General features: G+C 45.7%; 1 protein-coding gene across 2 annotated transcripts in view; it reads left to right on the top strand.

Annotated features, from left to right (window-relative positions):
* The window catches only part of FBN3 (fibrillin 3), a 295,809-nt gene that overhangs the window by 36,964 nt on the left and 235,709 nt on the right, over nucleotides 1-23,136 (top strand). For both annotated transcript variants that reach the window (XM_019513191.1, XM_019513193.1), the window contains exons 3-5: nucleotides 844-926; nucleotides 14,271-14,369; nucleotides 22,612-22,707. In XM_019513191.1, coding sequence (XP_019368736.1) covers nucleotides 844-926; nucleotides 14,271-14,369; nucleotides 22,612-22,707 — 278 coding nt within the window. The remainder of the gene's footprint in view (nucleotides 1-843; nucleotides 927-14,270; nucleotides 14,370-22,611; nucleotides 22,708-23,136) is intronic.

The following is a 23,136-nucleotide window of genomic DNA, read 5'->3' as shown; positions in this document are numbered from 1 at the left end:
ACCTCCTTGGGGGGAGGGCAGGCTTAAAATGTGGGTTTCCCTTTCTAATCAGTAGACTATTGGTCTAATAACATGAGGGCTTTCATCGTCCTCTTCCATTCTATTTCACTATAGTGCCGTTATAGAGTGTCACACTGTGTGTACGTATTACAACTGCAGTTACGAAATTTGGGGTAGGTGCAGCCCCCTCCATAGCCCCCTGTCCAAGCCCCGCCCCTGGCAAGAAGAGCCTGACTCACCCCCACCTCCAGCCCACCCATCCCACCCCGTGCAGATCTGGTGGCATACACCTCTCCAAGCCCTCCTAGGGTGTGCGCAGCAGTGGGAGCTGCCCCATCCCCCCATGAGCTACAGCTCTGTCTCGTGTCCTGCCCTGGCTGGGCAGTGCCTGCCCCTGCCCCCTCCCTCACTGTAGGGGCATTGATCAGCCCCCAGCACAACCCCTCTCTCCCCCCTCCCCTTCCATCACAACAGACTTACCCACTGGAGGCACTTCTCCGCACTGCCAGGCTGTGCTCCTCTCTGCCTGAGTACTATACTGTGGCTGTGCACATGCATGGGCATTTATTGGCCAAATTATCGACTGCATCGGGCCAATTTCTGATACAGCCAGTTTTCCTTATCAGTACCAATCTGATATTGGACCGATTGTATCAGTGCACCTCTAGGAATTAGACTTTTGAATCTAATTTTAACTTTGTATTTAGGGAATGTAGATAGCAGCAGTTGCCATACGAGAGTTCATAAAATTCTCTATTATAATAAAGGTACTTCATTGCCTGCTTCAGCTGCTTAGAATAGATAACAAGGATTAAGAATTATTTTTACTTTTCTCAATCACAGACCAAATGTTTGTGGCTCAAGGTTCCACTCTTACTGCTGCCCTGGATGGAAAACACTGCCTGGAGGAAATCAGTGTATTGTTCGTGAGTATTTGCTTTCATTTTATTGTCATCACATAGTATCTTCTGGGAGTACATTCTGCACTTTCAGCAGATAAAATTAATATTCTCCATTCATTTCAGATGAAGAACTAGAACAGAAGTTATGAATATTGGGGTCTATCATCTCTGTGAGCTGCTAATCTTGGTTAAAGATGAATGATTGTAACCCACCCCACTTAATAGAATTTATGTAGCCTGTAGACTCTTCAGGGTGTTACTGTGGTATTTAATGCTGGACAAGTTGCATGGCTTGTCTGGTGGAATAGCCCTCAAAGAGATGATGTTTATGACCTCCAAAACCAAAACATGAATTTAATGTAAACTTACTGCTTAAAAAGAAATAACTTGTAAGAGTGAGGGCGAGCCAAGTACCTGACCCTGTGGGAGTGTGGTTATTGCATATTGTCCATTTTCAGAAAGTTATATCTTTTTTTTTTTAATCACCTCGTTCTAGTCACAGGCAAAGAGTAGATGTTGAATTAAATGGGTCTTTCATCTGATGTGGTATAGCTATGTTGCTACTTGGACTTTCAAAATAAAACATAACAAAGACCTTCACAAGATGCTAGTAAGGAAACCAATTTAAAAGGCTGCTTAAAAACAAACAAACAACGTTTCTAGTAACAATTTTAGATCAAGAATATGTCTTTCAAGATTTTTACATTTTGAAAAGTGACAAAGTTGGTATTTTGTTTGAACACCTCCTTCAGCAGGACCATAGTTCCAACCAGCATTTCATGTCTGTGGGATAAAAAGGGTGGATGGCAGTGGGATAGTTTCTGTTTCGCTGGGAGCAGTGATGAGGGTCAGGGTCCCTCTTCCACAACGTCGTCCATCATATTGAGTCGTATGTTCTCTCTGACCACCTCCTGGACCTACATATTCTCCTCTCTTGACTGCCGAATCTTTATGTAAAACATAGGAAATGATGGCACCTATATACTCAGCAGGGATTAAGCCCCAGCTGGTATACTGTATAGAAAAAAGAAGACAAAGGGGAAGAGCTGTGACCCAGTGTCACCAGGATCTACTCCTTCCTTCCAGAACTGTTTTCTATGTCTGCAATAATACATGCAGATCTTAGATCAACCTCCTCGGTCATCTGTGGACTCACTGCTATCTGTGGACTCACTGCTATCTTCCCTTTACTGGAAGACTGTCTGCCTTGTATCAAAGGACTCCTAGCAATGGCGATTGTGTGCACTTCTGGGCTCCACATTTTAAGAAGGATGTAGAGACATTGAAGAGAATCCAGAGGCAAGCAAGAAAGATGAAAAGAGATTGGAAAGGGAGAGAGACCTTCGTATGTGTGTTTTGGAGAAAAGGAGATTTGAGGAGGACATGAGAACTGTTTCCAAGTATTAAAAAGGCTGCCATAAGAAAGGCTTTTTAATTTCCCTTTTGTGTCTAAATGACAATCATCTAGGTGCATACCTGGCTGTTTTAGGTCATGGTCTTATGCTGTAGATACATAATCATGCGCACACACAGACTGAGCATGCCAAGTAGAGCTATGCACTGGCCAGTAGGCCTGAGCGAAGTGACTAGTATTCGCTTCGGATTTGGCCGATTTGGGGGAACAGTGATTCAATTCGGTTATTCAAACCACTGTCCTGAATTGATTCAGCTGAATTTGATTTGGAAATTTGGCTGCTGCTGAATCTCCGAATCACCCAGGCCCATCCCCCCACACCCGCTCTCCCAGCCCAGCGATGGCTGCCCCCCCGCCCCAATTTCCGGCACTTTGAAAAAAACAAAAGCCCTGACTCAGCGGATGCTGCCAGTTGGGGGGTGATCCCTGTGGCCCCCCACTGCTCTCCACTGTATGGGGGGCTCTTATCCCCCCTTATCCCCCACATCATTGTCCCAGCCCTTTCCACAGCTGCCCTGCCCACCCCAGCTCTGGCCCTTTAAGAATCCCCCTCCCCCAAAACGCTGCATTCACTGTTCCTGCCCAGCAGGGGGCGATCCCTGCTGCCCCATGCCACATGAGGGGCTTTACACGAGCCCCCCAAAGCCCCAAGGCTACTGAAGGAGTGGTGAGTCCTGGGGTTTTTCTCTTTTCCTTTTTTCCTTCAGCACCGGGAGCTGGGGCTGGCCGGGCAGCCATGGAGGCGGATGGGGGAGTGGGCAGGGGATTGGGCCTGGCAGGGGTCCTCCCATGGTCCCCTCCCATCTCCTCCAGTCCCTCCTCCCCTGCCTCCTACTTACCAGCTCTGAGTCCGGCTGGAGCTCCTTACCGCAGCCACCGGGGACTGCCCAGATCATCAAAGCTCTCCAAATCTTTTCCGAAGATTCAGAGAGCTTCTAATCAATTCAGATCTTTTAATTGGTCCCCTGATTCAGTTTGGATTTGGTGATTCAGTCACCGAATCAGGCTGAATCTCCTCTAAATCGAATCACCACCTGAAGCTTCGCACAGCCCTATTGGCCAGGTTTCTGCGTGTGTACCTGGGACTAAGTCCTGGAAGAATGACGGGAGGTGAGCCCCTCCTACATTTTAGACCTGATAGCTGAGGGTTTAGCACACTTGACTAGAAAGTCCTCCACACCCAGAGCAGAGATGAACCTGCCTCTATTTGACTTCTTAGAACAATACTCTAACCAACACACCACAGGGATAGGAGTTACCAGAGGTTTCTGCAGTACCCCTCTTAAAGCTGAGACATTGCTTCTTGCATTTAGTAATCATGGTATAGCATGTATGGGGAGCAGTGCAAAAGTTTCTGCCCCATTGGGAACAAAGATACAGGCAAGAGGCTGAAGCTAAGGCCTGCTCCCTTCCAGGGAACCATCTCGCTGAGCCACGCACCCTCTAGGTTGCTTTTTTTCCAGTCCCCACATATCTCCTGCTTTTGGCCGACCAGTGGGATCAACTCCAAAAGGAGAGCTGGAAAGCACAGGGTGTAATGCTTAACCCGTGGCATGGTGGTTAGAGTACTGTGCTGAGAGGTCAGTGATACAGATCATAACCTCTTATGGGTAAAGGGAGCCTAGAATGTGGGTTTCTTGACTTTGTACTGGGGCTAAAATGCAGGAAGGTCCATCTCCCCACCCATAATATAGTGCCTGCTACTCATGTGTTTCTAGCTGACTGTATTTTGGGAACCTACATGTAGGTATACATTCAGAATGGGTATGTGTATGCAGAGGTGGATCCAAAGGGGGTGTAACTGCATCCACCCTTTTGGACTGCACTGCTCTGTGGCAACCTCTGGGCTTGACTCTGAGCTCTGAAGGGAAGGTGGGGGAGTTTAGTAGCTGCTTGGGGCCTTTAAAAAGTCCCCAGAGGCTCCCAGAGCCCGGTCTGCCTGCACTGGTTGAGGGGAGAGTCTGAGAGGAGGTTGCAGCCACCCCTACAGAATGGTTGCTACTCTTGCACACCCTTTGGTCAACCATCTAGGCAGCCAGTTCCAATGCTTGACCGCCCTCATAGTCAGAACATTCTTCCTAATATTCAACCTAAATTTCTTCTGCTTCAGTTTTAAGCCATTGCTCCTAGTCTAGTTTCCCAAAGCCACCCATCTCCATCCTTTCTGTAAATGCCCTTCAGGCTTTAGAAAATGGTTATCAAATTCCCCCTCAGTCTCAGAAATCATAGAGCATCAGGGTAGGAAGGGACCTCAGGAGGTAATCTAGTCCAATGCCTTGCTCAAGGCAGGACCATCTCCAACTAGATCGTCCTAGCCAGAGCTTTGTCTAGCTGGGTCTTAAAAACCTCCAAAGATGGAGCTTCCATCACCTCTGGGTAACCTGTTACAGTGTCTTACTACCCTCCTAGAAAGAAAATTCTTCCTAATATCTAACCTAAACTTCCCTTGCTGCAACTTGAGAGTGTTGCTTCTGGTTCTGTCATCTGTCACCACTGAAAACAGTCTAGCTCCATCCTCTTTCAAAGCCCATTTCAGGTAGCTGAAGGCTGCTATTCAGTCCCTTCTGTCTCATCTTCTCCAGACTAAATAAGCCCAGTTCCCTCAGTCTTTCCTCATAATTCATGTTCCCCAGCCTCCTTCTCATTTTTGTTGCCCTTCACTGGACTCTCTCCAATTTGTCCACATTCTTTCTGTAGTGGGGGCCCAAAACTGAACACAGGATTCCAGATGTGGCCTCACCAGTGCTGAACAGAGGGGAAGAATCACTTCCCTGGACCTACTGGCAACACACCTACCATTGCAGCCCAGGATGCCATTAGCCTACTTGGCAACTAGGGCACACTGCTGGCGCATATTCAGCTTGTTGTCCACTGTAACCCCCAGGTCCTTTTGTACAGAGCTGCAGCCCAGCCAGTCAGCCCCCAGCCTGTATTGGTGCATGGGATTCTTCAATCCTAAGTGCAGAACTTTACACCTGTCTTTGTTGAACCTCATGAGATTCCTTTTGGCCCAGTCCTCCATTTTGTCTAGGTCTCTCGGAATCCTAACCCTACCTTCCAGCATATCTGCTACTCCCTCCAGGTTGGTGTCTTCTGCCAACTTGCTGGTGGTGCACTCCATGCCATCTTCCAGGTTGTTGGTGAAGACATTGAACAATACTGGCCCCAGGACTGACCCTTGGGGTACACCACTTGATACTAGCTGCCAGCTAGACATCAAACCATTGATTGCTACCCTCATCCGCAGAGCTACTCACCTCGTCATAGAAGGCAATCAGGTTGTTCAGGAATGACTTCACTTGGTGAATCCGTACTGACCATTCCTAATCACCTTCTTCTCCACCTTCTTCTTCTCCAAACTGACATAGTTCCTCTTCTGGGCATGTGTTGTACCTGGTGTGGGGGCATTCTGAACTGAAAGTAAAGCACTAGCTTTCCACACCTCACCCCCGCAAAGTCTGTCAGCAGCCTATTTGTCCTTTTCCAGTCATCCAGGATCTCACCCAACCTCCATGAGTTCTCAGAGAGGATAGCAGTGGCTCTGGAATAACCTTAGCCAATCCCTTCAGTACCTGAGGTGTACATCCCATCCAGCCCTGGCAACTTGAAAGCATCTAGTTTCTCTAAGTTAACTCTAACCTGTTCTGCCACCACTGTAGACTGTTTGTCTCCTTCCCGATCTTTGCTGCTAACTGTGCTCATCATCTGGTAGCTACCCCTATTTGCGTAGACTGAAGTAAAAAAGGTATTAAATACTTTGGCCTTCTCTGCATCTTCCGTAACCAGATTGCCTTCTGCATTCCATATGGGACCTACAGTTTCTCTGGTCTTCCTGTTACTCTTAACATACTTATAGAATCCCTTTTTCATTGCTTTTTACATCCTTTGGTAGTCACAAATCATGCCTTTGCCTTCCTAATTTTCTACCTGTATGCCCAAATAATACTCCTACACCCTTTCCTAGCTCAAGTTTCCACTTTTTATGGGATTCCTTTTTGTGTTTCAACTTATTAAAGAGATTGTTGTCTAGACAGGCTGTTCTTCTGTTGCATTTCCCATTCTTCTGCCATGCTGGGATAGCTTGCTCCTATTCCCTTAAAAGGGCCTCTTTAAAGTACAGCCAGCTCTCCTGGAAGCTTTTTCATCTCAGATTTGCCTCCTGGGGAATCCTGCCTACCAGCTCCCTGGTTTTGTTGAAGTCTACTTTTCTGAAGTCCAATCTTTATTCTGTGGCTTTCCTTCCTTTTTCTCCTTTCAGAATCTTGACCTCAGAACTCTGACATTTCATGGTCACTGTCACCCAAGTTACTTTTCACCTTCACATTCTCAATCAATTCTTCCCTGTTGGTAGAGGCAAAGAAGGAGGGAAGCTCTCTTTTCCTTGTGCAATAATTTGCAGCGAGGATCCTGATCTCCATTCCCCCCCCGCCCCGCCGATGCTGCCTGCCTGTCTGAGTTGCGAGGGGCCCGGTGCTTTCCTCTGCAGTGGCAGTGCCCCCTGGGACCGCCCAGGCCAGATGCTAGCTGGTGGGTGCCGGCTTAGGGGTGCTACCACCATGGAGGGAAGCACTGGGATCCCCTGCAGCCCAGGGACTGCTCAGCCCACTAGCAGCTCACCCCACCCTGCTGTGGGAGAGGCAGGTAAGCTCCAGCACCCTGTATATCATCCCTACTACCTGGGACCACCTGGGTATGGCTGGCTTGCCCCTGAGGCAGAGCGGCAAGGTGGCAGGAGGGCAGTTGGGTGTGCTGGCAGCAGGAGAAGATGGCAGGGATGGTGCATGGGGTGCTGGAAGCCCACCACGCCCAAGCTTCCCCAAGTATGTCAGCTTTCAGCAATCCATGCACCATTGCATTTTGTTAGGTAGCAAACTAAAACCCCTCGAATGGGTTTTACCTTGCTATGTTACAAAGTCATTTAAAGCAGAATACATTGCCGAGCATGTAAATAGCAATGCCATTAAAGTGGAATAGGCTGCCAAGCATGTAAATAGCAACACTATTAATGTGGTGCAAAAGCACATTTAAGACACTTTAAAGACCAATTTTGTTGCATGTACAAAGGCCCTATAGCCACTACCCAACATGATATTCCCCCTGCTGTTCGCCCTTCTGACTTTTATCCAGAGGATTTCAACAGCCCTAACTGCCAGACATATGAACTACCTTGCCACATCTCTATAATACCCAATTCCATCATAAGTCTGTGATTGTACTAGGACCTCCTGTTCTTCCTATTTATTCCCCATGCTTCTCACATGAGTATATAAACATTTCAGTTATTTAACTGATAGTCCTATCTTCTGTCTGAGAACATTGCTATTGTTTCCCTCTACTAAGTATTTTATCCAGGTCTTGTGACTTTTTACTTACCTCTAGGCTTTTGTCTCCATGCCTTGCTGAACCTGGTTTAAAGCCTTCCTCAGTAGGTTAGCAAGCCTGTATGTGAAGACATTCTTCCCTGTTCATATCACTTTCCAGTAGTCTTTCTTGAAATGCCATCCCATGGTTTAAGAAGCCAAAGTCCTCTCAACACTATCTGTGCAGCCATATGTTGATCTTTGGGATGTCTGCTTCTACCTGGGCATTTATCCTTGACTGGAAGAACAGATGAAAATGCCACCTGGTCCCCCATCTCTTTGGACCCAGACCCATGTTGTCACTTTTGGTCTGCTCAAAGTTGCCCCTTGTAATATCATTAGTGGAGAGAGTAGTTAGCTGTATTAGCCCGAAGTCAGACAGAAGGCTGCATAGAAATGTACCTTATAGACTAATTAAATAACATAAAAATAGAGCACATATGTACCTTGCCTTCAGTATTAGTGCTCACGTGGAGGAGTGGCATGAGATGGATGAATCAGGGGCTGGATGAGGCTCAGCAAACATTCTGTAATGTCTCCAGCTGTGGGCTCCTTGCAGGCAACAGGCCTCCTGAACCAAAAGGTCACATCAGCAACCAGATGCCTCTATACCCTGCAGGGAGTTGCCAGCCACCACCACCTGTTGCTTTCTCTTGACAGCAGCAGTCTTGATATCCCACTCCTTGGGCTGCATGGTTGGCCTCTCCTGCCACTGAAATAAGCTTATTCTCATCTAATGCCAAGGCTTCATACCTGTTTTCCAGCTGCATAGTTTTAAGATGAGGAGTATTGTGTGTTGCCATAGGTGACAGGCTTCCAGCTTCCACCTTCCCAAGTACCTGTGTCTTCCAGTGCCTTCTCTGGCTGTCCCTTCTCCATGACATGGGAGGTCTTCTTGTGCATTGAGTTGATGAGGGCATCATGCTCAAAGATGCTCCTGAATCTGTCTATCAGCTCCTACAGCTCCCTTACCTGTTTCCTGGGAGAATCTACCAGGAGGCACCTCTCACATCACAAACGCTCCCCAGACTGGCTGTCTTTGGAAGGGCCATGCAGGCCACAGTAACTGCAAAGCTAGACTGTTAATATCAGCAGTCCTTTGTTATGAAGATGATAGTCTTCCAGGAAATAACGAAGTCATCAGTGAATCTGTAGATGACTGGCAAGTTTACTCAAAATGATCTACACATACTATTAGTGCACAGGTATAAACTATGTCACATATTGTGCTAGTTTCTTGCTCCCAGGCGCCAGTTGTACATGTGTCTGGGACCTCAGCACATTGAGCCAGGTCAGAGTAGCCCCAGCTGGCAGAAGGTGCGGGGAGTCTGCCTGTTGGCATGGAGCTGCTCCAGTCTGGCAAATTGTGCTGCAGAGGGGCTGGTTGGGGCACAAGGATGCTCCAGTTCAGGGCTAGTTGGCAGGCAGCCCCTGCACTGAAGCACCCTTGTGCCCCAGCCAGCCCCATCAGCGTTTACATGTGCAGTGCCGCAGAATAAAAAAACTCAGGAGGATAGTACTTGTAAATACAAGTACTACCCTGCTGTGGAGTTACAGTATAACCTCATAAATCCGGGCATCAAATATCTGGAATTCTCAAAAATCCAGCACTTTTTAAAATTACACTAGATCGGGGAGCAGTGGCAGCCAGTCCCAGAGCAGCAGAGGGGGAAGCTTGCATGTGGCGGCTGCCGGTGCCATCCAGCACCCCTCGTCGCTGCTCTGTGTGAGACCACTGCTCCAGGACCAGCCACTGCTACCCACTCTCCTCCCTTGCTCTAGGACTGGCTGCTGCTCTGGTTTAAAAAATATGGAGTTTACGAATTTCCAGCAGGTGCTCAGTCCCGAGCATGCCAAATTCATGACGGTATACTGTAATTAGTTTTCTGTGCCCTAATAGAGCTGCACCTGTAGACATGACACATTTACTGCAGAGCTAATTAGTCTGCTCCACAGAAAACATCTCATGTAGATGCGCCTGCCTTGTAATACATCGTGGCATCATGAAGGATTATTTAGTGTTTGTTTCCCAGGCATTGATATTAATGTTGCATTTCTTCAGATTGGCCTTCAAGGCCTTGAATCTTTTATTTTTATTTTATTTTATTTTTTGCCCACCTCGAGAGCACTCAGCAGTGGTGAGTTAGGATCGGTTTTGGGAACTGGTTGTCATGACTTGTCCTGTCCAACAGAGTTGCTGCTGTATAAACATGGCTTCAGTGCTAGTGGTGTTTGCTTAAGCCAGAAACACTAGCATTCATTCTTTTGTCCTTCCGATTTGATATGGGGACATTGTTGATTGTGGCAATTGTCATGTGTGCCTACTCAGTTGAAGAGCTCCACGTCACTCTTGGTTGCTTCTGTGAAGTACTTGGACACACTGTCAACTTCATGAAAACTAAGATCCTTTACCAGCCCACCCCATGCCAACCAGCAACTCCTTGGCATATTACAGTTAGACAGCAATCCTTGGAGAGTATGCTAACCATTCCCTGCCTGGCCAATTTTGCCAAGAAGTAAACATAGACAGTAATATTCACTGCCAGATGAAATCAGCTAGTGCTACCATTTGGATGTCTCCAAAATAGTATCTTTGATTGTGACATCAGGACCCAAACCAAACTTCTCGTCTGCCAGGCCGTTGTCATCTCTACCCTATTATAAGGGTGTGAAACTTGGACAACTTGTCAGAAACATTTGAAAGCTTTTGAATATCACCATCAGCAATGTTTTTGGAAAGCCCAGCTAGAACATGGGTGGAAGCCTTGGTGGTTTGTGGTGACACCTTGACAAAGCCTGTAGAAATACACACAAAAGAAGAGCTGGCAGTAGCAGAGCGTTTGGCACTGCAATGTATTCCAGCCATTCTGTTGATACGCCTGCCATCTCCTCCTTCCTCTTCTGCTGCTACTTCCTGAAAATGTCTCTCTTCCACCTTTATGTGCTCTCACTCAGCAAGCTCAGAGTGAAAGAAGGGTAAAAAAGAAAGTGTCTGAACAAACTCCCCAGTGAACTCCCTACTCAAACTCCCCCGTTTGCTGGTCTGTTTGGTGGTCTGCGTATTTCTGGCTCCTGTGCACAGCCTTTCAGGCTAAGCAAGCCTTTTTGCTTCACTATCAGCTGCTGGGCTTAGCAGCTCAGAGCATGCCTTTTCCTCACTCCCCCAAGCAACCTTGCTGAATGGTTCTAAAACTGAAGCTGTGCCACTGAGCCCAAATAAAATGTCTGTGTGTGGAGGGAAAATATCCTTCCTTAGTGCCACAATAATAAGGCAATGGAACAAGCTGCCTTGTTGAACTGAAGAGTCTCCTTTGTTGGAGATTTTTGAGCAGAAGCTGGATAAATATTTTACAGGGCGTTTTATGGAATGGTTCATCTGCATTTGTGCAGAACTAGAGGACCATTCTTGCCTTTTAGTAACATCGCAAAATTCTTGTAGCATCAAATTCCAACCAAAACCTATAAAAACCAAAAATAGTGAGTCAATAACACCTTCCCCCAATCATCACATTCTCTTGCTCAGTAAATTGTCAGGTAACTTTATACATGTGCATATACATATAAATATACCATTCTATACACCTACTCGAATGCCTTTACTTTGCTGTGTTATGCTTCCTTGTAAATGGTGCACACAAGATCTTTGGCTCTATCCCCAAACTCAGACCTGCTTGAAAGATGCATCCATTTTTTTATTTCTGTATGAACAAAAACATAACCATCTTAACCACAAAAAAGAAAGAAAAAATAAACCGTTGCCTCTTCATTATTTTTGTCTTCAATCTAGTGAAATTCCCATATTCCCACCAGCTCCTCTCTGAAATCTTTAAACAAGGGATTGCCAAACATTTCAGACATTCCTTCAAAATCTCCCCTGCCAAGGGGCAATCCATTAAACAAGGCTTCTGTGACTCCTGGACATAGTTCTATTCTTGGACAGTTTCTTTCCTCCTTAGGAATATTCTTCCATACATCTTTGAATGATAGTTTTCCATGCATTACTCATGATACTGTTTCTTTATACTTACTGGATGGTTCTCCACATGTGCTTCAGTGCTTAGTAGCCTATTTTACTGCGCATTAAAGCATGACATAAAAAACTGTGCAGTTACATTAATACACAATAAAACTGGCGACTGTGCGTTAAGCTTCACTGAAAAAATGTGCGCTTTTGGTACTGCATATTAGGGCAGCCTAATGCACATTTATTTAGTACTTCAGATTGGAGGTACTAAATTTAACATGCATTAGGAAAAGCGCATTAATGCACGTGTAGACATGCCCACTGAGTAGCTGATCTGATCTCAGCAGTTGTAAGGGTTTAGAACTAGACCAAAGCGCCTGGTCCAGATTGTCTGGCACCTGCTTAGAGCACTGAATATCTGAAACGCTAGCATCTTTTGATATAATCCTTCCCATGTGTTACTCTTTCAGTACCTCATTCCACAGTACATATTAGTCAAATAAGTTAAAAAAGTCTGCCTTGCCCCTCTACAACTGTCTTATTGTACCATTTAGCTAGCTACCGTCCGTTCTGCTCTGCCTTCCCAAGAGGAGCTCACTACACTTTCTCGTAGCCCAGCCTGAACTAGACTGCACTGTGCCCAATCACCCTACTTTAATTCTTCCAGTAATTTACAGACTCTCTGAAAATAGTGAACACACAGAGGTATCAAGAAGTTTGTTTAGTGACAAGGCCCCTGTGCTCCTTCCTTCTCATCACTAATGAATGCTTAAAGCATATTGCATTCTCTTCCACAATATTCAAAGAAAACCAAACAAGCAAACAAAACCCTTTATCACATCCATATTGAAGACCTTCTTTGCAAAAATCTTGTTGGTCTGCTAAAAGAGATCACCTCTGTCCATGACCCCTGATTTGCTTTTTCCTCTACACCAATACGGCTACAACCTGGATACCTATCACTTCTTTTGAGGCCAGTGTTAAAGCTATTCAAATTCTTTGCTTCTGTTTCTTGGCTTGGAACTCCCTGGTTCCAGCAGTGCAGTAAAGCAATGACTCCAGTCTTGGGGCTTAATGCTGGCACCACCCCTCCTGGATCGTCTGGCCCACAGGAAATCTCATGGGCTGGCTCTAACTTGTGGGACATCCCATGATCCAGATTTGACCCATAGGGCCAAATGAGTTTGATACCTAGGACATGGATTTAACTCAGCAATTCTGACATCAAGGGCAATAACTTGCATGTCTTTTAGGAAGATATCTAGTCACCTAAAACAGTTGTCCAAGTCTGTCGAGCACTTCCAAAGCAAAGTCCAAAACTTGTCACGGCTTCTAACAGTTGAAGAGGCTCTACTCATGGAGGAATCGGTGTGCAGCATATAACAAATGACAAAACCTGTTGTGCATCATAAAAGGCAAGGTTTTCATTTGGTGCGGAGCGTAGTGAATAACTAGCATTAGAAGAATTAGTATGTATGTTATCCACCAAAGACATAAAGCAAGAACAAAGAACAAGCACCACTTAAGGGTTAAAAATGTAGGACTGAAATGCATGCCCCAAGCATGGTTTTGTTAAAGTAGGAGATGGCACTCCCCCTTAAAACAAACACGCAAACCCACAGTTCTACCCCACACAGGAAATCCTTTCAATTATTTTGGCTCGCCTGTGGTTCTGAAGAAAGCCTGCTGACGATACTAGGAGGAGATTTAACGTTGGTTACAGCATAAGGGTTAGGGAACTCCCAGCCAAAAACTGCCGAGTGGCATGTGAGATAAGTGACACTCACTAATGCCTGCTGACTTTTCTCAGAGCTGTAAAACATGCCATCTGGGTTTGTAATCCTTTGGGGTCAGTATGGTGTAACTGTTTTTACAAAACTCGCTGAGACGAGATCCTTTACGCTGGGCTCTATTAAAATCTTTGCTTACACAGGTGAAACTGCTAGCAGTGGTATCTGGCTCCCATGGTTCAGGACGGGGGAATAGCTGAGCTTCCAGCAGAGGGGGAGAGTAGGGGATGGGAGATGGATTACAGATATCACACTGATGCATCCTTGGCTGGAACTGGCTAGGATGCCTGACCCCAGCAGATGGATGTCTCAGTAATACAGACGGTTTCTTCAAGCCCTGCCTCAGGGTTGTGAATTTTCCAGAGGAAATGTAAAAAATATTGAGAAAATATTTTAATATGGCTGAGCCTGAAATGCTGGCATTATGGTTATGGCCATCACGAACCATTATGTAAGCAAAAGTGGGGCAGAAATTCTGCCATTCAGCCCTGAATTTAAGCTTGTGCCCTTGAAGATGCTCAGTCTGTTGGGCTAGTGAGCCCTTTCCATCTGCTCCCCTCAAGCAGATGTTACACAGTGCTTCTCAGCAGGTCCAGCAGCCTCTGAAGCTATCCTTTCCATCAGTCAGGTTGATATCAATCTTCTGAAGAGAGATGTTAATTCTAACTACTGTTGACAGGCAAGAAAATGCTTTTTGCATAGGTTAGCACCATAAAAACAACGTCGTAGACATGGTGCAGCAGCTTTTAGCACAGAACTAAAGAAAATAGAGTTGGAAAGTCTGAGGCTAGTACAACACAGCAACATTGTGCTAATCACAGACTTCTTTTTTCCTTCCAGCAATTTGCAGGCACTCCTGTGGTGATGGATTTTGCTCACGGCCAAATATGTGCACGTGCTCCAATGGGCAGCTTTCTACCAATTGTGGTTCTTCTGGAGGTAAGACAACATCACTAACGTTGGCCCTTTTCTTGGATGGTTGTTGGTTACCTCTAAGATTTCCTAGCCAGACCTGAGTGAAATTCCTTCCCTGAAATATTTGGTATTCCTGGGAACTAGCAGTACAGGTTGTGATCGAAATGTAACAGTACCTGTAAATCTTAGCAGTGTTCTTGCTGATGATGGGTCCTTTGTTATCTTATGCTCAAGTAAAATCGATCAATCTGTTTGTAATTTTGGCCACTCTTCAATAAGCCCATTGTGGTCCTACAGGTACCTCTTGGAGCCAGTTGTAACAAAAGCATTCCTACAGATCTTGCCAAAAGTCCATCTGCTGCTATACCTGGAAGTGCAATAAACTCTTAATCCTGTTTATTTAGCAAATAAGTGTTCTTTCTGTTTTATAAGTCTTCTTTATATGTTTTTGCTTAGACTGGGGGGTGGATATCAGAAAACCTTCCAGATGTTCCTGGCTTGGATGACATCTTAAGGTCATATACTAGCAAGTCAGGAATCCAAGAAATGTGGTGCCGTTTTCCCTGCCTTGCTCTCTGACCTCAGAGACCAAGGTGAAGATGCACAAGGGAGTTCTAGCTCGCCCTCGCAATGGGCTCACTTCAGTTGCTCACTTGATTGGGATGAAATGAAAGAGCTGGGAGTTACCAGAAATACAGTATTTATCTGATTCCAGGAGACCTTTGAATTTAAGGCACCCCCCGATAGTTAGTTTCTGTACATTAAAAAATCATAAATTTGTTCTAATTTGCTGTGTATAGAATCTAATTCGTGAAGAGTCATCTAAAATTTGCACCGCTCCCTCCCCACTGCAGCATGGCAAGAAGCAGCAGGGGAGCAGACAGTGGGGGGCCAGGCCGTGGAGAAGTCAAGTGGCCTGACCCCTGCCCCTTATGGTGAGAATATTTATGGTTTTTGCTGGTCACAACAGGGGGCCAGGAAGAATTTTTCCCCCTTCCTGTTGCTCTGGGTGTCAGGGCAGGTTTCCAGTTTTCTCTGAAGCCTTGGGTGTTGGCTGCAGCCAAGGCTGAGGATTTTAACAGTCATGTTGACATGGACTGTGTACGGTGGGAGGCGGGGGAAAGGGGAAGAGTGGGAAGTTGCTTTCCTTTGCAGCTGGGAGCATGGTCTTTTTCCTTGGATCTCTTGAGTATGTTTTAACAACAATTTCCTGCCCTTGCAGTGACAGGACATTACCAGTAACATCACCACCTTGATTTACCTGTGGCAAATTAGTGTGTGTTTGATGTTTTGGGTGTTGTGTCTGGTAGTTGAATGACAGGGCTGTTTACAAAGTTTAAGAATAAGTTATTTAATCGCTTGGATGGTTTAGATAGGTAGGATCATTCCCTGAGCCAGGGGTTGGACTAGAAAACCTCCTGCGGACCCTTCAAGCCCCACTTTTCTATGATTCATCGATAACAGGAAGGAAAAGGAATGACGAGATTCTCATGTCTTTCCTTGTCTATAGAAGCTTGGACTATAAGAAAAATGCAACATAACACAAGGCAGATACTACAGTCATAGAAGCTGACTGCCCCTTGATTGGTTCCATAGCTCCTAAGTAGCTTTGATATTAAAAAGAAAATTGCATCACAGAATGAATATTATAGCACTAAAACTCTGTGTCCAGTCACTTTCAAGGGCACTTCCATAGCAGCTTAACAGCATTGGTAAAAAAGATAGTATGTATTTCTAGAACGTCTGTTACCTATGGGCCCTGATCTGATACACATTACATTTAAGACCCAGGATTAACAAGTTAACTGCATTTTATAGTAACCCAGCCACATTGCAAGTCAATTTAAGGCATGAAAACCCAGTAAACAAGCCACAAAGTTATTCCATATATAATCCATAATAACTTTGTGGCTAATTTTATGACACCTTAAATGTGGCACATGTGGCCACCCAGAATCTGTCAAAAGCCTATATGCTGCCCAGCTGGACAGCACACATGGCTTTATAGGTCCTGGACGCAGGGGGAGTTAGGTATTGGTCTGTGGCTGCCAGATCCCAGTGGCCTGTGCCAGGGATGAATAAGTGTGTCCTGTGTGCTGCCTAACTGGGTGGTACATGTGGGAGACCATCATCAAGTTGCCACAGCCCAATGCTGAACACCCCATATGCCAAGCTGATTGTTGGCTGGGGCTGGAGACGAGTTTGATTCCTAGCCAAAATGACAATCAGTTCATTGGTTTCACCTTGCTGGTACAGGGGGAGCCCAGGCTCATGTATCCAGGCTCCCCCTGTACTAGTAAGTAAGATGTGACTGGGACCTAATTCCGATCCCAAAATCATGTGTCCTACTGTGCACATGTGGCATGGCAGGACGTGAGAATGTTGGATCAAGCATTAGATCCCATCATGTCTTAAAGTGAATATTTGTCAGGGTCCCATGTGCCCGAAAGCAACTGGGGGTGGGGGTGGAAATCCACTCCTGTATGGTGGCTAAATTATTACACCCATCATAAAGGTGGTAAAATCAAGGTACAGATAAAGGTATTGATTTGCCAAAATCCCAGAGCAATTCAACTGCTGAGCTAGGACTAGGACCCCTGGGTCTTTTCCCCATGTGCTGGGCTCCATCACTTCTCTAACTGAACCCCTTTCGTCTCCAACCTTGTAAAATAATAAGGAATCAGATATTGCTGTTAGCACAAATATTTTGCTAAAAGATCTAGCTAGCACAAATATATTTGCTGCCTTAGCAATGTACTAATTACCAAGCGAAGAGTTCCATGTACTTCAAGGGGTAGAAAATGCATCTATTTTCAGTGCAGCTGTCCATTGACAGACCTTTTACTGAGCCCAGTCTGCTCCCGCAGAAGTCAATGGGAGTATTACTATTTTTCATAGCAGACTGTCTCCACTATTGAGTGCCTCACTAAATGACAACAGATATCCTTATTCCTGCTCTTTGTCTGGCTGTAGTTTGGCCCAAATGCAGCATTATACCATGCAAAAACACTGGCTAGTCTCACTTTGATATCAGAAGACAAGAGGAAACTTCAGAAAGGCACTGGCTGCTCCTATCAGCTTGTGTGACTGAACATTCCTAGGTGCTTTATAACCTTCCTTGAAAAGACCACCCAGAGTGAAGTCTCAGACTAATAGAGTTGAATTACAGGCATAGCAGAAGGCTGGTTCTACTGATTATCTTTCTTCAGTACATGGCAGTTACTGGGATTTTGTAAAGTCCTTTCAGGTCCTCATATGATTGTTACTTTAGACCATAGTTTCTTAACCTGTGGTACGTGTACCCCTGGGGGTACACGAGACACAAGCAGGGGGTACGCGGGTACCCCAGCACTCTTTCTCGCCCTCTTTCCTTCTCTGTCTCGCCCTCTTTTCCTCTCAAAACTATGGGAAAAAAATTTAAATTCCCCAGTAATAATCTGGCATGCGTGGCACTGGGTGCAGCCCCCCTAGCTTTGGGCAACATCACCTCTAACCCAGGTATATACTTGAATTGTGCACCCCTAGTGTAAAAGGTGGCCACCCTATCCACACCAGATCAGACATCTGTCAGATCATGGCCTTATATACACAGCCGTTCTTCCAACATATAGCACACATTAGTCTGTAAATATAAAATCCCCTGGAAAATTGAGTGTTGGAGTACTTATTAAAATTCTCAGAAGTTAGCAGGTTTCCTACTTAAAAGGTTGAGAAACACTGCTTTAGACTGCAGGGGAGGGGGGTGATCATTAATGCATTAGCCTAGTGTGGAACAGCCACAGTGAGCAGGACCATTTACAGGGATCCGATGCAATCTGAGGGAAACAGCTCCCCCAAATACATTAGTAATATGACTCAAACAAGGAATTTTCTGGATAAGTTTGCAGTTCTGAATTTAAAGTGCCGCCTTTTGCCACCATCCCAAGAAAGTGCTCAGTACAGGAACCCATGGCTGCCACTGCACGGCAGACCTTCACAGTGCTTCCCAGAGGGGAGGGCGGTTTAGCCTCAGAGGTGACCAGAGCATGGCTCCATATGTTAGCAATCTCCCAGGAATGTAGGGAATGTGTATACATATGGCCACATTCCTGACATTTCACTAGAGGGACAGATTGCACAATGCCCTCTGGGGGGTAGGCTCCACAGGAGGGTTGTTCACGGAGCCTGGCATTTGTATCGGAGAGTGTTTGTGTTTGCATATATCATTAAAACTTTCATAGAGGCAAAGCAGGCAAGCTGGGCATTCCAAAAGGAAGCAATAAAAGCCACTCATCTCCCCTCTTTCATAACCAAGAGTTTTATTTCTTGCTTGTTAGAGTAAATGCATTTATAGAGTAATAGTAATTTGCAGTGACTATTTGGATAATGATAATCAGATTTGTTTACAGAAGACTTTGCCTGCAAAATCCAGTACTGATTACTGGCAGAACTGTATTGTAGCTATCTATTATTTTAAATCAGATTTAGATCTAACCTAATCATGGTAAAGATTAAATAGAGCTAAAACTTTACTCTCCAGTGCCTAGATGCCAGGATGAATGTTGCCCTGAAAGCACTTGAGGTAGATAATAGACAAAAATCAAATCAGTCCCTCTGCACATGTTAGCTGGGTTTCTGACTCAGACTCTAGTACCAAACTGATGGAGTGAATTCAGCCTTGGTGTAAGCCCATGGACTTTGGCATCAAGGCAGGAAGGGGGTGGGGTAATATTTTCAGAAAAGTTGGCCTTTGCTTGAGCTCTCAGGGTGGAAACAGGCATATGCAAAGTGAAAGCAAACAGGTTTCCATACCTTCTGTCTCTCCAGAAATGTTCATATTTTTGGCCATGACAAATTGGGCTGCTTTATTGTGTCTCCCGTGTTTGCTTATGGCAGAAGAGTTCAGGCAGAATGAAGCTGCTGGTGCTCTCCAGCCTCCCCAGGGTAGGGGCTCCACAGGCTTGAGGGGCCTGGCCCTGCAGACCTTGGGAACTCCTGGGCAGGACTAGGCCCCCTCAGGCTTCAGGGGGCCTGCCTTGTTTTCCCCACTTACCCAGATGCAGCCCTCCAAGGAAGTCTCTGGGTAAGCATGGTGGAAAGTTGGGGCTTTGGGATGCGTATCTGCAAGTTGGGGGGTTCTGCTTGCAAACACCCCATAGAGGGAGTAGGGAAATTCCTCTGCAGGGGATTTCCTGACACAAGCCTGTTTACACAATGTGGGGATGCCCCATAGGAGAGCCCCACCTCTGCATTTGCAGCCTGTGCACCACACAACTGCCTGCTGGCAACCCAGCATGCATTCCTGGCAGCAGCACAGAGTTTACAGAGGGGTTTCCCTGTGTGTGTCTGCAAGCACAGAGGGAAGAGTGCAAATCCCTCTGCCTCCCTCCGTGTTTGTGCTTTGCAGAGATGGGGGGTGGGGGCGGGGAATTTTTGCAGTGAGTGCTGGGAAATCCTTCTGCAAGCATTTTCCCCATACACATTTGCAAGTGCAGAGGAGTTGGGGGGTGGGGGAGCCCCCACAATTCTCACTTGCAGTTGAGCACAGGGAAATCCCTTACAGAGGGTTTGAGTACCCTCCCTCTGTGCTTGCAGGCATGCACAGAAATCCCCTGCAGGGTATTCTCCCATTCCCCAATGCAGGGGGCAGGTCTGGAAGAAGGGGTTTTCCTCTGCTTGCAGAGTGCTTCAAGCTGGGGTGCCACAACAGGGGGCATCTATAAATGTCCTTAGAGTAGAATCAGCTGTTTGGTGACATGTAATAGCAAAGCTGATCATACTCCAGTGTAAACAACTGTTTCTAGCCTCTGACTCAGAATAAAGTTCCTGTAAAAATGCTGGCGTAGGTTCTTTCCCAAAGACCTACAAGGAGGTAGGAGGCGAGGACCACAAAAGATGAAGATAGCTTTGGACAAGCATTAGGACTCCTGGGTCCTTCCTCAAATCCAAACCTCAGCCACCGAACCCAAGGAGATCCACCTATCCCTACAAAAGGACCCTTTGCTCAGTCGTTTCCTGTGGCGGCTAAGAAGTACAGAATGCTGCTTAGGGAAAGGAACTGACAGGAAGATAGAAATAGCCAATGCAGATGGCTAATTCTCTCTGCAAGGCCACTGGGTAACCCTTGTAACTATAATTCACAGTGGGCTTCCAGTGCTGGTTAGCTGTAGTCATTAACACACCGAAGTGAGTCCTAGGGCTGGAGAAAAAAACTTTGGAAACAGTACCTTTTTGGGTAGAGAGAGGCAAGTGATTGACAGCAGTGATGTGAAGCCCCAGAGATAGTATGCTTATTTCTTAAGAGTTTGTCTAAACTTGGGCTGATCTCGGGTCGTAGAGCAGTAGCATGATCAGCGCACACTGTGACTGGTTCAAATCTGTATGCCCAAGAAATAAATATACACCAGTGTGCTGAGATCCTGGATGCAAAGTTGGCATATGTCCAGTCCCATTCTGAACTCCCAGATTTTGCATGAACCCTTTACCTACAGATAACTCTTGCAGTTTCCCAGCACTTAATATAATATGTTCCAGAAGGAGGAAGACAGAAAGACCTGTACAGGGAAGACTGAGTGGGCACAGGATGTACACAGCACAGACAGTCATGACAGGAGCCATTGTGCTTGCATAAAATGGTGGCGGCATGTGTAATTCCTCTGGCTGCGCTGCATAAATCAGGCTCACTCCCAAATCCTACTATGCCTTGGGAAAAGATGTGCATGCACTGGTCTCAACCTGTATGGGAATACTGTCCCATGTGCAAGAGGAAGCAGACCTGTGCTCAGCATCCACTCAGATACGCTTATGGGCTGTTCAGCCCCATCTTGTCCCAGTACTCGAGCAAATTATAGCTCCCTTCTGCCCTGAAAAAAGTTTCTCCATATACTTCTAAGGTACATGCATGCCACACCCGTGACTGGGGTTTGCCAGCCAGACATGAGCATCCATGACAACATTTTAAAGTTTAGGCAGCTTCTTCATCCCAACAAATGAATCCTTGAATCATGGAGGGATGTCCAAGGGGAAGCAAGCCTCCTGCTAATAGGCCAGTTTTTTACACTCGTTCGTCTTATGAAAATACTACTATTTTCAGTTTGACTGGCCACAGCCTACCAGGAAAGATGGACTTTTAATAGCTTACCTTGCGGCTTGGAAAAAAATGCTAACAACATATCTGGACAAATAACTTTTAGTGCTTGGCCATTATAACCACCCCCAACCCCCTGCTTCCTTTTCTCTGTTCCATTTTAATACCGTTTTCTCAAATACTGAACACTAAGCGAATAGCTACTTATGGTCAATAATCACACAACTGTTTCTCTACCTACCAAGTTAGGTAAGAGTGAGTGAGGTTTGTCTTCCTCGCACAATGGTTTATTCACACCCAAGGCTCAATAAAATACCATACAGTCTGAAAGCCAACATGCATTCAACAATGACAAATGCAAAGCCCTGCACTTGGGATGTAATACTTGTATGCACAAATACAAACAGGGGAAAGACTGGCTAGGCTGCAGTACTGCAGAGAAGGACCTGAGGGTTACAGTAGATGTTGAATATGAACCAACAGTGTGCTCTTGCAAAAAGGGCTAACAGCATATTGGGTTGTATTAACAAGACTGTCACTGGCAAATCAAGGGAAGTGATTCTTCCACTCTGTTCAGCACTGTTGAGGCCTTACCTGGGGTACTGTGTCCAGTTTTGAGTCCCACACTTCAAGACTTCTGTGGGTGGCTTGGAGGGAGTCTGGAAAGAGCAACAAAAATGATTAGCAGCTTGTAAAGAAGGACTTATGAGGAAAGGCTGAAAGCACTAGGGTTATTTAGTTTGGATAAATGAAGACTGAGGGGGAATTTGATAACAGTCTTCAAATACTTGAAGAGTCATTATAGAGAGACTGGGGATGGGCTTTTCTCTGTAGCCACGGGGGACAATAGCAATGAAAGCAGTATACTGAATGTAGAGGGTAAGGGCAGACCACAGGAAACCTGTGATGTGTCATAGAATATCCTCAGCAAAAAATGAAAGTGCAAGGTGTTAATTGCTCTAATTCCATATGCTGAGATCCTGCTCCAATGGAAGTCAGTAGTAGTTGTTCCACTGAATGTAATGGCTTTGGGGCTGGTATAACCTGTATTAATTTTGGTGCAGCAGTCAACAGATGTCACAAAAGCAGGACAGCATTTGAGGATTGGTCAATGTCCGCCTTGTGTTAGAGAGAGATTGGCTTATAGATCCAAAAACTAGAAGGTGGCTTCATGTAATGTTTAACTGCTGTCTTCCACAGTCCAAACCTGCAGTGTAAGATGCATGAATGGTGGAAGCTGCAATGAGGAATCCTGCCTCTGTCAGAAAGGATACACTGGAACTTACTGCGGGCAACGTAAGTGCTCTCTCCTTTTTTTAATTGTTTTGTTTTTGGGGGGTTTTTTGTTTGTTTGTTTTTGCTTTTCTTTGGACTACTCCCTCCACATGGCCTTTGAACTGAATCAGAGTGCTGTGTTCATGAGGCCAAATAAATTGCTTTCCCACTGTGTTACCCTGCATATAGTGGCATTTTCTACTAGCAAGTGGAACATCCAAGCTCCAGTCCTCACTTTCTGCATTTGAGTCAGGCTACTTCCTTAATCTCAGTGTGGTGTCAGCATGGGAAACACTGGGGGCACAGACTCATTGAGGTCGTGGTACTCAGTTCTGATGCCCAGTAGTTACTTCCATATAGACATTGGATTTATGACACATTATAACCTGCCTAACATCTGACTCTGCAGGCAAACCCTCCACTTCTTACCAGCTGTTCTCATTCCCTCCC

Source organism: Gavialis gangeticus, unplaced genomic scaffold (assembly GCF_001723915.1).
Source record: "Gavialis gangeticus isolate Ggan-Ray unplaced genomic scaffold, GavGan_comp1, whole genome shotgun sequence".
Taxonomy (NCBI): Eukaryota; Metazoa; Chordata; order Crocodylia; family Gavialidae; genus Gavialis; species Gavialis gangeticus.
This window is presented reverse-complemented; position numbering and strand designations above follow the sequence as displayed.